Raw genomic sequence first — 17,360 nt, 5'->3', positions numbered from 1 at the left:
TAACAAGCGGCTACAAGCAAGCTCAAAAGCTGCAATGGTGGGGGAGGACAGAGAGGCTTCATACAGGGATAATAATGAGGGAGTGAAGTGGGGAATGGGGACAGTTCTTGATGAGGGGCAGGCTGAATCATTTGATAGCTGGAAGCGTGTTTATACCAAATGGATGGGTATTTAATATACGTTTTATGTACCAACTAAAAATAGAAAACAGAGACAAGGAGGATTTGGTGTCAGTACTAAGCACACTGTGAGCTGGTAGCACACACGATGGCTACACATTGATGAAAGTAAAGATGGAGGTGGGAAAAGAGGGGGGCATAGTGCACAAAATATATGGAACCAGAGGGGTGTCTCATTGTGGGGTTTTGTCAGTTTTTTCCTCTTTTTGGCCATGAGAGGGGGAGGGGGCTACACCCGCGGTAAATAAGGACTCCCCCCCCCCAATATCAGACAATATTCCTGTAACATGAGTATGATAACAGATTGTGTGGCAGGAATCAGATGTTTGCCTGAACACAGAACAAGGGCCAGGAATGAAGGTCTGTAGGGGGAAGTACAACGTGCAGAATGGGAACGCATCTGCCAGCACAAGGAAGCAATGTGGAAGAGTAAATAACACAATATTCATGTATATGATTAACAGACCCAGGATGTGTCATAAAGTTTAGGAGGAGTTCTTACCTACGGCCTCATTGGTGTATCATATCAATGTAACTGGAAGGAGCAACACTTGAGGAGGTAGGTACGTTTGGAAGTAAAGGGAGGGTGAATAGGGATGACAGGTAGGTACTGAGGAGGTCACAGGAGGGTGGGAGGTCTCCATGGAAAGAAAAGGAGGTGCAGGCGAGTAGCAGGTAGAAAGTGAAAGAGGAGGAGGGATTTGGAATGCGGTGCATCTTTTGTATAGGGCAAGAAGCACAGGTAAAGTATGATGCTTAGAAGGTTGCCATCAATGATAAAAGAACATATTTTTCTATCAGATGTAGGAAATATAAATGCACTGAAATGTTATGCAATGTTTTTGTTATGTTTGAAAAGTAATATATGTTTCATGAAAAATTGATTCTTAAGTAAATACCTTTGAAGAAGGGACAGAAATGTATGTGCTAGAGATGGTAGGCACACTTGTGTACACATATCTCACACCTGCATGCACAAATACATCACATGCACTTGTTTCAGCGTCAGGAAAGGTTAGGGGGGTAGAAGTTATGTTTTGCAGGAACACCCAAGAATAAAGAAGGTCTAAAAGAGGAAAATGCTAGGACAAAGGCAGCTCATGCAAGCCTGCCTGCACATTAACAGAAAAAGGAAAAGTTCAATGGTGTTGAAAGAAAAAGAGACATTCTCGTACTTCACATGAAAACCATCACATTGGCCGAGAACACTCGTCACATGGAGTAATCACGCAGCGGCAAGACCAAAGCCTGTTGCGCAGAAGGGGAAGAGAGAGCTCATTAAAGTAACATTCTATTCTATACTTTATCGTGATTTTTTGCCCCCATTTGGTCTCTACAGGACATAAATAAATTCAGCTCATGAACATATCCAGAAGAACGAGCAGAATTGACAAGGACAGTGAAGGGGTTTTACAACTGTCGTTTCTGTTTTGGTCTTTGTTTCTCTCTGATGGGGTTAAAGGAAGGTGCAGCAGCTAATCCTCCCATGAAATTAACAATACAACAAAAAAATGATATTGGAGGCAGGTTAGGCAGTGAGTATGCAAAATATGCAGTAGATGGTAGGAGTAGTGAATACAAGGAAGGAGTATTAGAAGCAAGCCTGTGTATAGGCACTTTATGAAAAAACAATACCGTACCAAAACGAAACTAAGGATAGTCTGTGTAAGGAAGTTCAAAGAAAATGTCTGTCCGTGTCCAAAACCTTCACTTGCCTGTCTGTGTCCAAAACCTTCACTTGCCTTCACATCTAAATGTATACAATGTGTAGGGATGTCAGCATCAAAATAAGTAGTGTTCAAATACAAGTTCAGAGCTTCTTCCAGCTCTTTGCTTGTAACCAGGGTTCCCTTCCTCAAGTTCAAGATAGTTCACAAGACATAGGGTTTCCCTTCCCCATGAGTTGAAGTCCTTCCTGTTTCCAAAACAATACGATTCCTTGGGACAATTCCCAGGTGTTCTGACTTGGTTGTCTTTCATAATTCATATATCCAGAGACGTTCCTTGACTTCAGATCACACAAGTGTTCCTTGTTATTCAAACACAAGCTTCTTAACAGGTACTTTCAGTGGCTCTTATGTAGAGGGGTGCACTCGGTCTAGGCGCAGTTATCGGACCACACGGTCCACCCATCACAGGTCATCAAACCAACACACATTACTTGCTTCTTGTTCACAAACACTTTGCCACTGCTTCAGTTCGACAGTGCTGCTTGTTTCCTTTTGTTTTGCCACCATATACTTGTTTCACTTTCTTATATTCTACTGGCTCTTGCCAAGCCTTGTTTTCTCATATCATACAGTTCCTCAAACTGTCTTGGCTCTTGCCATAGCTTGTTCATCAATACTTCTCATGTGGCTCTTGCCAATACTTGTTTTCTCATTTCATACAGTTCCTTGTAGCAATGTTTCACCAACGTGCTTTCAACCAGTTCGGTATTCAAATGTGCTTATTCTTATTTTCATTTAGTTAGGAATCCAAAACAAACAAGCTTTCCTTCAAATCAGTGTTCATTGCTCACTTTGCATGTTCGCCTGCCAACCCAGTGGGTCCCCTGCTTGGTTGACTCACCGGTGAGAGCTTACGGCATTCCAGCAAGGCTTCATGCCACCACAAGTTCTTTCTCTCTCATGGGGCACCTTGCGTAGTAACCCAGCAGCTTTCCGTGGATTTGCTCACCCAGCGGTGCTTCTTCTGCAGCTCAGGCCTCAAGCGATTGCTCTGCCTGATCAAGCCAGTTCTCCTTTTGCAGTCCACCACCGGCCTCCAGCATCCTTTGCTTTGCTTCCCACTGTATACACTCTGCATCCTCCAAAGGGTCTCCAATACTCCACTTGCCACACCGCCTTACCGGAGAGGTCTGCTTTTGCCCAGCAGTCCATTGCCCTCCTCCCACAGCTGACTCCACGTTCACAATACTTCCTGCTTTTAAAGGTTCCACCATGATTGATCCAAAAATGACTAGACAGCTCACTGTTAAAACAGGAGTACTGCATTACTATTGCTGGCCTCCTCCTCATCCCAGTACCCAACTGTTGTCTGTATGTGGGTGTGTTAATAAAGTGAGAATATGTTTCTCTAGTTGGTCTCTTTCTCCTCCCAGTACCAAACTGTTGTGTCTTAGAGAAGGTTTTAGGGGAAAAATAGGGAAAGGACTGACAATAGCCTATAAACACTTGAGGGCCAGAAGACTCATTAGGAAAGAGAAATTGGGGCTATCATGTCTCACCTAAAGGTGCCTCATCCCCACTCCCCAAGTCTCCTCCACCCAGGTGATCCTCCCTCGCATAACCAACCCTAGGGTCAAGATCCAAGAGTGATGGCCTTTCCCTGGCCACCGAGAGGAGGATATAGGGCGAAAAGAAGTGAGGACCACCCTCAGGTTTCTCGCATTTCCTTCCCCAATGCGGTTTGGATCTGGATGTTTCACAAGTAAACCTAAAAAGGAAGTCGACATTTCCCTGATCTCGATCCTTCAGGTGTTCCACGGTGAATCAAGATGGATGAAGATCCAAAAACCACTGCATAGCTCTAGGCTTTGTTTCTTTTTGTTGGCTTATCCAGACAAGATGTGTACGATCCGTGACTAGTCTGAATTTTCACCCCAATAGATACATTTTCAGGTGAATAATGGCCCATTTGATGGCAAGTGCATCGAGTTCTATAACCAAATAGTTTTTCTCTCTGGGGAATAACTTTCTATTGATCTAGAGTATAGTATGTCCCAGGCCGTCATGATCTTGGGAAAGTACAGCTCCTAGTTCTGTTAAAGAGGCATCTGTTTGTAGAATTAAATCATTTGAGAAATCAACTACTTTTCAAATGGGGCTTTGACAAAGGGTTTCCTTCAAGGTGGTATAGCATTTCTGATCTTCTTTCGACCTGATATTTTGGGCTTCTGCATTTTTCAATTTGTCTGTGAATTTCGTGGTTTTACTTGAAAAGTTGGGGATGAACAGGCAATAATAGCCGATCAATCCTACAAAAGCCCTAAGAGCTTTCTTTGTTCTTGGTGTAGATGTATCTAGGACTGCTTTTATCTTTTCTTTCTTGTTGGGCCTGTACTGTGCCACTCCCCACAAAAAATCCTAAATATTTAACTGCAGATTGAGCCAGTTTACACTTTATAGGATTAGCTGTCAACCCGCTGTTCTCAAGACTTGCATGACTGTATATAGGTGATAGACATGATCTTCCCAGTTCTTACTGTGTATTAAGTATTGTCTATGCAAGCGCCACAGAAATCAGAGTAGGGCTGTGAGATGGTATCCATCAACCATTGGAATATTGCAGAGGGCCATGTTATCCAAATGGGAGGACATGAAATTGGAACACACCTAGAGGTCTGGCAAAGGCAGTTTTTTCTTTTTCAGGCCCATCCAAGGGGACTTGCCAATAGCCTTTTGCAATGTCTATGTTAGAGGGATAGACAGCGTTACCTAGCCGATCAATGAGACCATCAATATGGGGCATCAGATATGCATCAAAGGCGGATATGGCATTGATTTTACTGAAGTCAATACAAAATCTCCAGCTCCCATCGGGTTTGGCCACCAACACAATTGGGGAATACCAGGGGCTATGAGATGTTCAATATGTTAGTCTCAAGCATCTGCTTGACATCCTGGATGATGGTAGCTTTCCTTGCCCAGGTAGTCTACAAGGTTTTAGGTGTACCACTTTGCCTTCAGGAGTGTGTATATGGTGGTAGATATCCTTCACTCTCCCTGGTTCCTCCCTGAATACATCAGTAAACTGGAGGAGTAGGTCATAGAGATCTTTTTTCTGGTTATTATTAAGGTCAGGCAGGATAAGTACCTTTCTATCAGAGTCATCAGGAAATAAACAGGATAGAATGGTTGTAGTAGACTCTGTAAGGTTTTCCTTCCATTCCTTTAAAAGAATAATATGGTATGCCTGGGTCTTTAATCGGCAGTTAGGTTGGAAAATGTTGTAGTTGGGTATTGCATGTTCTAACACCTCATAAGGCCTGTGCCACTTAGATATTAGTTTTTTTCATAGGATGGTAACAACACTAGTATATTTTGGCCTACCTAAAAAGATCTTAAGGTGATCTTTCTATCATACAAGGGGTTTTCTGCTGTTCCTGTGCCTTGGCCATATAGGTTTGGACTAAAGACCTGACTCCAGTCATGTGTTCTATAAGATGTTTTGTGGTTTGGGAGAGTGGAATCAGAGCGTCCTCCCTTTCTTCCCATGTCTCATATCCAGGATGTCTCAAGGTTCCTGTCCATAGAGTAATTCGAACAGGCAGAATCCTGGAGAATCCCGGGGGTTCTTTTCCGAACAGAAAATAAAGCCCAAGGTATCATCTGATCCCAATTCCTGATGTCTTGTTCTAACTTCTGCAACATGGTTTTCATGGTCTTATTAAACCTTTCTCCAAGGCCATCTGTCTGTGGGTGATAAACTGAAGTTCTTAAGGTGGTAATATGTAACAGTTGTTTTACTTCCCCCATGAGTTTGCTCATGAATGTAGAGCCATGATCTGTTAAGATTTCTTTGGGAAACCCTACAAAATAAAAAAGAAGGCGAGTAGGAGTTTCATGATCACCTGAGTGGTGTTAGCTCTAAGAGGAAAGGCTTCTGGATATCGGGTGGCATAATCCACTATTACAAGTATGTATTTGTTCCCTAACTTTGATGTTTCCAGAGGGCCTAAAATGTCCATGCCAATTCTAGTTAATGGAACTTCAATGATTAGGGGAGCTGTAAGGGTACTGGTGGTGGCATATGGGTCCTGGTCTTTTCGCAGTTTGTGCAGGACTGTACAATGGTCTCAATGTCTACATGAATTCCGGGCCAACAAAATTTGTAAAGCACAGTTTTTGTCTGCCCTAAGTGACCTATTGTCAGATGGGTATTAGCTATTTCCAAGACCACTTGCTTATGACATTTAGTGATGTCTAAGTGAGTTTTTACTTTGCTATCTGAAGTGGTGTCTCCCATTACATTCAACCATGACTTAAAAAGAAAAATTGTCCTCCTCTCTCACTGCCCCCTTGTTGAGTTACAATTTGCAAGAAGGCTTCCGCCAACAGTGGGTTGATCCTGTGGGCAAAGGCAAGTTTGGGAAGAGTTTCAGTGTCTTCTTCTCTGATCCTTCTAGGCGTGGGTTTTTGTGGGGTGTCAGGTGTATTATTAGCCTCCCCGAAGCCTCGGGTACCACGATCTGTCAGTTATTTCCCCGCCTCTTCCTTTACCCTAGGGAACACTGCTCTTTCAAGCACCCCTTGTACAATTTTATCCCCTTGAATGATCTGGAAGGGGTCTTTTCCATGATTCTATAATAACACTTTGATGTCATCACTGAAATCTAGATCTCTAACCCTACTAACACATCTTTCCAAACCTCCATGCTAACCCCACCTTGGAAGCCAATCAAATGTAGGAATTTGGGGTGTAATCACAATCAGATCAGTGGGTATTAGTCTTCTTTCAACTGGGGGAATGATTGCTTCTCTACTGCTGCAGATATCAAACAGAAAAAATATTTCTGTGGCTAGTGAGGGGTATGATGCTTTGGGACTTAACTTCTCAAACTTCACGGTTCCCCAGCTTGTAGCAGTTGAACTGCACCCCACTCTGACACCATTTGTGAAGGCATCACGAAACAGACACAAACAACAGATCAATGTCCGGTCTTCAAATTTTTATGAAATAAAGAGTCAGTATGGAAAAGGGCCTAACTTGCCCTATGCTAGGGTCGGATTTCCCTACCTAACGGAAACTAAGGATAGTTTGTGTCAGGAAGTAGATAGCAAATGTCTCTCTGTGTGTGTCGAAAGCCTATATATGCCCTCACATCCAAATGTATACAATGTGTAGGGCTCTCAGCATCAATGTAAGTCGTGTTCAAATAAAAGTTCATAGCTTCTTCCATCTCTTGGCTTGTAACTAGGTTTCCCTTCCCCAAGTTCAAGATAGTTCACAAGACACACGGTTCCCCTTCCCTATGAGTTCAAGTCTTTCATTTTCCAAAACAGGATTCCTAGAGACACTTCCCAGTTCCTCAGACTTGTTACATTTCACAATTCATATATACAGGTCAGTTCTCTGACTTCAGATCACACAAGAGTTCCTTGCTATTCAAACGCAAGCTTATTTGCATGTGTTTTCAGTGACTCGTTCATAGAGGGGTGCACTTGGTCTGGGCACAGTTGTAAGACCACACAGTCCACCCATTACAGGTCACACAACCAACATAACTTTCTTGCTTCTTGTTTACCAACACTTTGCCACTGCTTCTTTATGACAGTGGTGCTTGATTGCTTTTGCTTTGCCACCATGTACTTGTTGCACTTTCTTATATTTTCCTGGCTCTTGACAAGGCCTGTTTATCAATACATCTCATGTGGCTCTTGCCAATACTTGTGTTCTCATTTCATACAGTTCCTTGTATCAATGAGTTTCACCAACTTGCTTTCACCCAGTTCATTATTCAAAAGTGCTTATTCTTATTTTCATTCAGTTCGGTATTCAAAGCATACTACCTTTCATTCAAATCAGTGTTGATTGCTCACTTTGGGTTTTCACCTGCCAACCCAGTGTTCCCCCTGCTTGGTTAACTCACTGGTTGGAGCTTACGGTGTTCCAACGAGGCCTCCTGATGCCACGAGTTCTATCTCTCACGTGGAGTGCCTTGCGTAGTCTCCCAGCGGCTTTTGTGGCTTTGCTCAACCAGAGATGCTTCACCTGCAGCTCTGGCTTCATCCGATCTACCGCCTGATCATGCCGGTTATCCTTTGCTGGGCCGCCACCAGCGTCCTTCAGCTTCACTTCCCGCAGTGTACACTCTGCATTCTTCAAAGGGTCTTGAGCACTCTGCTTGCCAGTCCGCCTTCCCAGAGAGATCTGCTTTCGTCCAACAGTCCATAACCCTGCTTCCACAGCTGGCTCCATTTTCACAATACTTCCTGCTTTTAAAGTTACCACCACCATGATTGGTCTAAAAAGGACTGGACCACTCACTGTTGAAACGGGGATCGTGCATTACTCGTACTGGCCTCCTCCTTGTCCCAGTACCAAACTGGTGTTTCTTAGGGAATGTTTTAGGGGAAAAATAGGGAAAGGATTGACAATAGCCTATAAAGACTTGAGGGACAGAAGGCCCAATATGAAATGGGGGGTTCCATGTCTCACCTAAAGGCACCTCATCCCCACTCCTCAAGTCTCCTCCACCGAGGTGATCCTAGCTCACATATCCACCCCCATGGTTAGGATCTAAGAGCAATGGCCTTTCCCTGGCCACCCAACAGCAGGATGCATCGGGAAAAGAAGAGAGAATGCCCTCAAGTTCCTCACAACCGATTATCCTACTATCCAGCACTTGGACTCATTGAAGGAGCGTTGGACTGATCAAAGGTTCCCCCCCGACCCAGCAAACCATCAAGGTGACAGATGCCCCTCACTGAAGCAGCCCTACATGCCATAACCGGATGACATCGCCGAAATTATCATGAAGAGGCGACATGCCTGAACACACACGCACATGTACATGCGTTAGACATGAAACACACACACATTCCTGCATGAAGTTGTGCAGACACTTAATCCACATTTCTGCAAGACATGAAGAACATGCTTATGACTCACTTAGTTAGAGGTTGGGCACAATTTCGCAATGCAGTAACCACAAGTGCACAGGAATGCACATGATCTGCTTGCTGACGCTTAAACGCAACTAACATGACCATATAAATCAAGATGGATGCCAGACCGCATTGAAATGAATGGAAGGCATTGAAGAGGCTCAAGAACACAGGGAGAGACATGACATACTGATTTCAGTGAGAAACATAGCCCAGCCTGTCAGTGCAGCTATTGTGCCCAGCCTTACCAAGAACACAGAGAGAAGGAACATTTGAAGTTGACAGAAGAGATAGGACACCTGCAAGAGTTAAGGCAGAGAATCCCCATAAATGCAAGCAGGAAATGTAAGTTTGTGGTCCCTGCACATGTGATATGAACCTGGGAGACAAAGCCCATTTATTCGAGCAGGCAGGGATCGTTGTTCCCACCAAACTGGAGACAGAAGATACAAAGGTAATAAAGCACAACGTTGGAAGCTAGAATGTCCTTGCTTGATGCCAGGGGAGTCAGAGGGTGCTAACCTTATTGGGACAAGGTGACACCCTGGGGTCCTGCACCCCACCTCCTTTGTGCTTGTGTGCTGGTTGCTTTCCTAGACTGAGAAGGCCTACAGTAGCCAATCCCTACCCACTGTCCACTCTAGTTCACACTTTGTTGCAAGAACCAATAGAAGAGTGCCAGCCTGGCATGCCTGTATTGCAACATGTAGGAGGTGGTTGCAGGTGGAGCCACCAGATAAAGTATATCCAATTGGAACACTGTCCCCGTATGGATGCTTTATATAGTTTGCCCCATTACCCAAACCAATCCCACCTTATGTTTGTGAAATGTATCATTTGTTTGCGACCTAACTGTTCCTTAAAGACTCCATGGCATGCCTGTTACCACTGAGAGGGCATTGGACATCTTGAGACGTTCATGCATAACCCTGTTTTTTTAAATGTGTTATTAAAGCAGTAATTTTGTCACATTCACACAACCACCTCTCGCACAGCAAGCTGCACGCACTTCACCACACCGCAACAACAAACAACACATAAGCTGCACCAACAGCACACGAGGACTGACATTGATCAGATACTCGCACTAAAGCTCAGCGAACGGTGTAAACCGAACTGAAGCTGTCAACAGAACACCACTTCTCTCACTATCCTACTCCCTCTCTCGCCATACTAACCCACCCAGCCTTCTCGTTTGCAGATCTACCCGAGTGTTCAGGGACCAATTCCGTTGGTGACGGTGCGCGGTACAAATACCTTTAACATTCCTGGACTCCACCTTCACTTGGGCATGGGGATTTCCTCTGAGCCAGACCTCTTGCTTTTATTTTGCTTCAGAGCTATGGTAATGGGTTGGACCTATTAAAGTTCTCAGAGTAATTGGCTCATTCTTAGCAGCTCGGCTCATCGTACAGTCACCCTCGCCAGTGCTTTGGAATCTTTGGAAGTCAATTTGCAAGTGTTTCGGGAAGATAGGCTGCAATGGATCAGAAACGTGTTTTCCCAATTCCTGGACAATGTGTATGGGAATCATCTCCTTGGACCCATGGGTTCTTTTGGGAATAGGCATTGATTATGTTGCACCTCATATTGCATATGTATGGGGAACTGTTCCTTTTACTGATAAATGCAGTCTGCAGGCTAACACAACATGACTCATACCTTGGCTCCCTTATATCAGGAACTATGCAGAGCAGAGACCGAACTCATATGCATTGGGAGGAAGCAAATGTTAGCATAAAAAAAAAATCTTTGGGAAGTGTGCTCAACAAAGTTCAAGGATACAAAGCCTCAATTTTGTCCTTGACTTTTAGCTCAAATGTTAATGCCTCAAATAAAGACAGCAGTAAAAAAAGCCCTTCTTCCAGCACAAATTTAAACTGATTCTCTCGTTTATCCCCAAAGACTGCGGATCGTGAGTAGTCAGCCCTGGAGCACGCAGCGTAATTAATTTTGACAACGCCGTCTGTTGGAGCTCTCTGCAAAAGCCAGCTCCCTCATGCAGAAGGAGCCAAACACGCCGGCCCTTCCCATTCTAGGGCAGTGCTGTGGATGTCCTACCTGGGCATTTACTAGAAGGCGTCCATGGTCACAAGTCAAGGTGCGCATCACCAGCAAGCTCATATGGCCGTCCATTAGCACCGGGGAAGAGGTGTGCAGTCAATCAGGTACTGCGGATCGTGGGCTGAAACCTCTAATCTCAGCCCGCATTCTGTGGACCACGCCGGCTGCCTCCCGCAGCCCCACAGTGCCACCCCCTCCCCCATTCCCGTTTCTTTTCTTTCTTTTTACAATTCAGCAAACCCCCTTCCCTGCCCCACTTACCGGAGTGTTGCGGCGGCAGCACCCACCGCCTTTCACTTTTCCAGGCTAGCATGTTATTGGGAGGTGGGGTTCCGTATTGAGCCCTGCCTTCCATTGCCATGGAGACCATCTGACCAAAGGACTTTCATTTATTTAACAGGAGGCGTGCGGCCTGCTGTTCAATGAATGAAAATCCTTTTTTTGTTTTTAACACCCCGGGTTACCGCTTTGGTAACCTTGGGTGCTAATGGTGTTAGAACCCCGCTCCAAGGGCTGCAAAGCAGCGTGACATCCCGGTGCCCACATTATAGGCCCTTGCTTCGCTCGGGCTTGTAACTCGTGCTGCTAGGACGTTCCCCCCTGTTCCGGCCCTAGGAACAGGGTGCCAACGCCATGCTATGCTCTTTACAGTCTTCTTTAACAATCTACTGCTGATCTAGAGAGTGGATACTTTTCGAGCAGGTCTTTGTGCCCATCTCAGCTACGGCCAATGGCTGCACTAGAATTTCACACTCAGTCGTTACAACTCTAGGTCCGTGCCTGTACAGAGCACTGGTGTCAACGAACCTTCACATGCACTCTTGTGGTGCCAGCAGTGCAGGCTTTCGCAGGGGCTTCATCAGGACATGTCGTCAGGCTCAAGAACAGAAGGGTGTCCATTCCTGACGTCACTTATTGCGGGGTACTGTAGCGTGCTCGCTGTCCGGCGGTAAAAGTGATGCCTTTGCTCAAAGACGACAAACCAAGTGCCAGTGACCCTAGGCGTATGTCATTGCTGAATGAAATTGTGGTGTTCTCCACAAGAAGGGCATGCTTTTTGTACCCTGTTCTCTCTCAGCTTTCCACTCCCCACAGCAATCTGCATATTGCTACCTGAGAGAGAAGTCATGTCATGCAAGGCACTGCCCAAGTATCCTGAGGACACTCCCAACTCACCTTGCCCCCCTGCACCGGAATCTTCTTCCTCTCCCTTTGTGCTCTATTACTTCTCATTCTTTATTCCGTAAATCACTGACACAACATATGATCGGGAGGATAGCTCAGTGGCAACGTGCTCGCTTTGAAAGCAAGACAACACAGAGCAGCACAGGTTCGATCCCTGGTCCGCACATAGAAACCTCTGGGTATTAAGCGCGTTATAAGTAACCTATCATGTCCAGCAGGGCTGATTCCGGGCACCCAATGTCAATTTCCATTTGTTCACTTTTGTGCCGTTTTCATAATTTTGCTATGTTAAGCGCTTTGGATTAAATCGCTATATAAATACCAAATAAATACAAATAAATACAAAATACAACTCGCATTCAAAAATCTTGCACATAAGCTGGAAACGGAGCTTCATTTGAGGAAAAAAAGGGGAGTCAAGATGAACCAAAAGAAGTCAATGAAAAGGATGTAGTTTTAGCATCTTTATAGGAATGTGCCCTTTAATCCACATTAACACATTATGGAACAGGATAAATGAGACAAAACATAGATCAGGTCCAATTTTATAAAAATTAAAAATGCAGAAGAATTTAAATACTGGTGAGCAGCCTGCCGGAACAGCACGTCAAGTGTCTGATATCGTTCCATGTGGACACCAGAGTCATGCAAACACTATTTACAAGCCATGGGTACCCGATTCCTTTATTGCTGAAGTATTCCCCATATTACAGCCAGGCATGCAGTACACAGCTTGAGTCCTCACCAGAATGTTGCCTTGGCAGCCAGTCCCACCATTTTACTGCCTTTCTGATCAGTGGGAAAAACGTGCTCAAATCGGCGGAGACTTTGAGCGACTCTAGAGAGTGGTGTGTAGCAATTGGGCCTTCAAGCGAAGAATATTAGAGGGTATTCCCCAGGTGGGACCCAAGCACCATGAGTGACTGGCTGGAAACCCCGAAGGATGTGAGCAAAATACTTGACTCGTAGAGAATTCAATGGAATAAACCCATTCCAGTCCCCTGCTACCCCTTCTGGCCAGCAGAAACAAAGTCCAATCACTGCTTTTTAATGAGTACCCTCTGTCAGCAGAAGGGGCCTAGACGTGGGACGAATACGATGCATATCTCTGCTCAAATGGGACCATTTCCTGCCTCCGGAGGACAGGTCTGTGGGTTTCTGTAGAACTGAATGTTAGTATCAGATGCACAGAAAATCAGCTTTGGTAATGGGACAGGCCATCCCAAATATTTGTGGGAGATTTGACTGCTGGTAATTGACACCATACAGGTATGTCTGGGCACTCTTATTTTTCCGCTCTGTTAGTTTCCACAGGTATATTTTCTGCCACATTATAATTAAAAAAAAAAAAACTGAAGACCTTTTGAAAGGAAGCTGGCCAAAGTTTGTCAAGTCAAAATAAGAGCAGCTAGACACAGCTGTACACTGCACATTACTGGCATCCAAGCATTTTTCTTTGCCCAAAAATATTGATGCAAGCAGAACTCACCTGTGATGAGTAGGTAACCTTATTGCATTCTAGCACCAGGATAGCTCTACTGAGTCTTGCTATAACACTGATACGAGCCAAAACAGCTCTACCCACTCCTGCTCTAACACTGATTCCAGGTGGAACAGCTCTACTGGTTTTGGCTGTAGAACTAAGCCAGCATAGCTCTAATCCATCCAGCAATAGCAATGACACCACCTCAGGCAGCTCTACTCACTCTGGCAGTAACACGGATACCACCCAAAGCAGCTGAACTCATTATGGCAACAGCAGTGGCACCAGCCAGAACAGCTCTGTTCTCTCGGCTTGTTATCGGATCTACCCTACATTTCCATCACACACAACCACCTGAAAACCTAGGCCTGTGTGCTCTTGCCAGCCGTGATGTGTAACACCAAGAAAGTCCTGCTCTGATACAAGACCCTGGTCAGAGTCGGGAATGCAAGGTGTGGATCTGTTTTTGGACATTGCATTTAGTGCCTGCGTGTGTACTCGTGTGTCTTACGTTGCTGGGGGGAGGGGGGCTGGAGGATTGAGGGGGCTCTAGCCCCGGGTCGTTTGGTTGTAGGCCCAGATAGAAGCTCATGGGCTACAACCAAAAGGCTAGCTAGCCCCGACAGTCTCGACATTAGCATAGCCCCAGATCTTTTCCAGACCTATCAACACCCCTGTGTCTATCTATTTTTATTTACTGATCATACTGCGCTGAGCATAAAACAATAACGGAAATCTGTTAAATGTTACATAAACCCTAATGGGTTTCTTCTACATCCCCTTACCACGCTCACATATATTTTCCTCTGATATCAAGCAAAATGCGAAGAACAGCAAATCTGCCCTGGTGCTGAATTTTGGGATGGAGGAAACACTGCGAACCTTCCAGCACAGCAGGGAGCATGCAGATCCCTCAAGAAAAGGGGGGAGCATGCCGATCTATCTGGGACAAGAATGGCATGGATATCCCTCTAGCACTGGAGGCAGCATGCATATCTCTCCGGCACAGGGATATGCAGATCTCTCTGTCACAGGTTGGAGTTTGCAGATCCCTCTGGCCCAGGTGGGAGCATGCAGATCCCTAAAGCACAGGTGGGAGCATGCATATCTCTCTGGCACATGAGAGAGTATGCAGATCCCTCTAGCACAGGAAGGAGCATGCAAGTATGTCTGGCACAGGGGTGGCATGGCGATCCCTCTAGCATAGGTGGTAGCATGCATATCTCTCTGGCACAGGGGGGAAAATGCATATCCCTGTCACAGGTTGGAGCATGCAGATCCCTCTAGCACAGGAAGGAGCATGCAGATCTATCTGGCACAGGGGTGGCATGGAGATCCCTCTAGCACAGATGGGAGCATGCATATCTCTCTGGCACAGGTTGGAGCATGCACATCCCTCTAGCACAGGAGGGAACATGCAGATCTCTCTGGCACAGGTTGGAGCATGCAGATCCGTCTAGCACAGGGGGGGACCATGCAGATTTCTCTGGCACAGGAAGGAGCTAGCAGACCTCTCTAGTACAGAATGTATCATGTAGATCCCTTATCACAGGCACCGGAGGGCACACATATCTCTTCAGAAAAGGAGTGAGCATGTAGATCCCCCAGCACAGATGGGAACGAGTGGATCCCTCTCACCCAGGATGGATCATGGGAATCCCTTCAGCACAGGAGGAAAATATGGATCCCTCTAGGACAGAACGGAGCACACAGATCCCTCATGTAAAGGAGAAAACACATGGATCCCTTTAGCATAGGAGGGAGCACACAGATCCTTCCAGCAAAGGAGGGAGCACATGGATCCCACTAGCACTGGAGGAAGCATATGGATCCTTCTAGCATAGGAGGGAGCACACAGATCTGTACAGCATGGGAGGGAGCAAATGGATACCTCTGGCACAGAAGGGAGCACACAGATCCCTCCAGTACAGTAGGGAGCACATGGATTCCACTAGAACTGGAGGGAGAATATGGATCCCTCTAGCACAGGAGGGGGCACACGGATCCCTCCAGTACAGGAGGGAGCAAATGGATCCCTCTGGCCCAGGGAGACAAGTTCAGAACCAGAGACATGATCCCTCATTCCCAGGATAGAGCATGTGGATCCTTCCATCATAGATCCCTTCGGCAGAGGAGAGAGCACTGTAGATCCCTCTGGTATATGAGTAAGAACTGCACAGCTCTCCGGCACAGGAGAGAAGATGTAGATCCCTCTGTCACATGCGTGAACACTGGAGAACTCTCGGATTTGAGGGAGCACCAGGAACCCCTTCAGTACAGGAGGAAGCAGCAAGTGACTCCCCAACACTGGAAGGAGCACCACAGAACTTTCCAGAACGGGACAGAGGGACAATAGACAATCCAATGACAGGACAGAGGATGGAACGAAATTCTTCCTGCCCTCCCTCCACCCCCAACTCAATTCTCTATCCATTTCCAAATCCCTCCTTCCACCCTCATCCCCACCCATCCCCTTGAACACGAAACAGTCCTCAGTAAAAAAAAAAAGATTGTCAGTGAAAATCAAGTTTCGGTCCTCATTCCCCTCCATCCCCCAAGTGCAGATGTGTGTTGCTGCTCCATGTGTCACAAGCCATATTTACAGGTCCATCCAGAAGGCCCCCGGTGTTCTCGCCCCCGTCTGGGGGCATTACTGGGAATCGGTTGAGTTTGCTGCTTTGCCTTTGTTGACATAAAACGGGCGCTGGTGTGACTGCAAAAGAAGGTCGTTGTTAGTAGTGAGATCACAATTTCATACATGTATGTATTTTATTGCTCATGTGTAATGTGCCTATACAAAAGTGTTTCAATGTCCTTTGAGGGAGATTGTAGGGGGGGTGATAATTCGGTTCTACGTTATTTCGCCGCAGTATTTTTCATCGTGGGTTTTTTCATCGTTTTTTTTTCAAAAAACTTGTTTTTTTTTTTTGGGGGGGTTACCCCCAGAAGCACCCCTTTTTTTTAATTCCCTTACACTCACAACCATATATTTAATTTTTTAACCCCCCCAAGAAAAAAAAAAAAGAGGTTTTTCGAAATAAAAACAGCGATGAAAAAACACGCGATGAAAAATACCGCGGTGAAATGCGTGTATACCGATAATTCGGGCCTCAGAGAGACAGGGGCACTGGTGCTAGAGCTTGTCCATGAGAATGGATCAGATGGTCTTTATCACACACACACAGGCTCTGTCTCTATACCCCTACAAAACTTTCCAATCAGAGAATTTGTATATGGCACCAGGCTATTATGCAAGGCTATGCAAAAAGGACACGCATACTCTTCCTTGGCACTTAAGGGGTTAAAAAGAGATAGTGAGACCCTTATTTATCTCCATGTTCTGCAGCACAAAAAGCAAACCTTGACTTTGGGATACGATTAAAGACATGTGAAATCCAGAGGTACCGGTCAGAGGTCACCATCACCGGTGCAGGATCCTTGAATGCAGCCGGCAACTGTCATGATAATGGTTAGGACCAGTGGTAAGCACCTGTCTGTGCCACCAGGTGAGTTATATACCTGTCTATATGGAAGGCAGATGATTTAGGGAAGACTTTAGGCATATAATGTAAAATCCCCTGTCCAGTTATATTTTCAAAAAAACAGTTTCTACATACAAAGGTTTCAAATACAACGTTTCGCGGAAAAAAAAAACGAATGCATTTTTTTTTAATGTTAAAGGGTTTCGTTTAGTTTCGTATAGTAAAATAAGTGTTTTTTAAAAAGAAAACGGGGTTGGGGGAACCCCGCTTTAATAACATTAATTAAAAAAAGGCATTCGAAACTTTTTTTCCAATGCTTTTGTGACGAAACTTTTGTATGTAGAAACTTTAACTG

General features: G+C 45.4%; 1 protein-coding gene across 4 annotated transcripts in view; it reads right to left on the bottom strand.

The window, feature by feature from the left end:
• Nucleotides 1-12,491: 12,491 nt before the first annotated feature.
• Nucleotides 12,492-17,360, bottom strand: part of TRIM29 (tripartite motif containing 29) — a 60,225-nt gene continuing 55,356 nt past the window's right edge. For all 4 annotated transcript variants that reach the window (XM_069614346.1, XM_069614347.1, XM_069614348.1 and 1 more), the window contains one exon: nucleotides 12,492-16,236. In XM_069614346.1, the coding sequence (XP_069470447.1) occupies nucleotides 16,174-16,236 (63 nt within the window). In that variant the 3' untranslated portion in view covers nucleotides 12,492-16,173. The remainder of the gene's footprint in view (nucleotides 16,237-17,360) is intronic.

Source organism: Ambystoma mexicanum, chromosome 9, assembly GCF_040938575.1.
Source record: "Ambystoma mexicanum isolate Mex_15411 chromosome 9, UKY_AmexF1_1, whole genome shotgun sequence".
Lineage (NCBI taxonomy): Eukaryota > Metazoa > Chordata > Amphibia > Caudata > Ambystomatidae > Ambystoma > Ambystoma mexicanum.
This window is presented reverse-complemented; position numbering and strand designations above follow the sequence as displayed.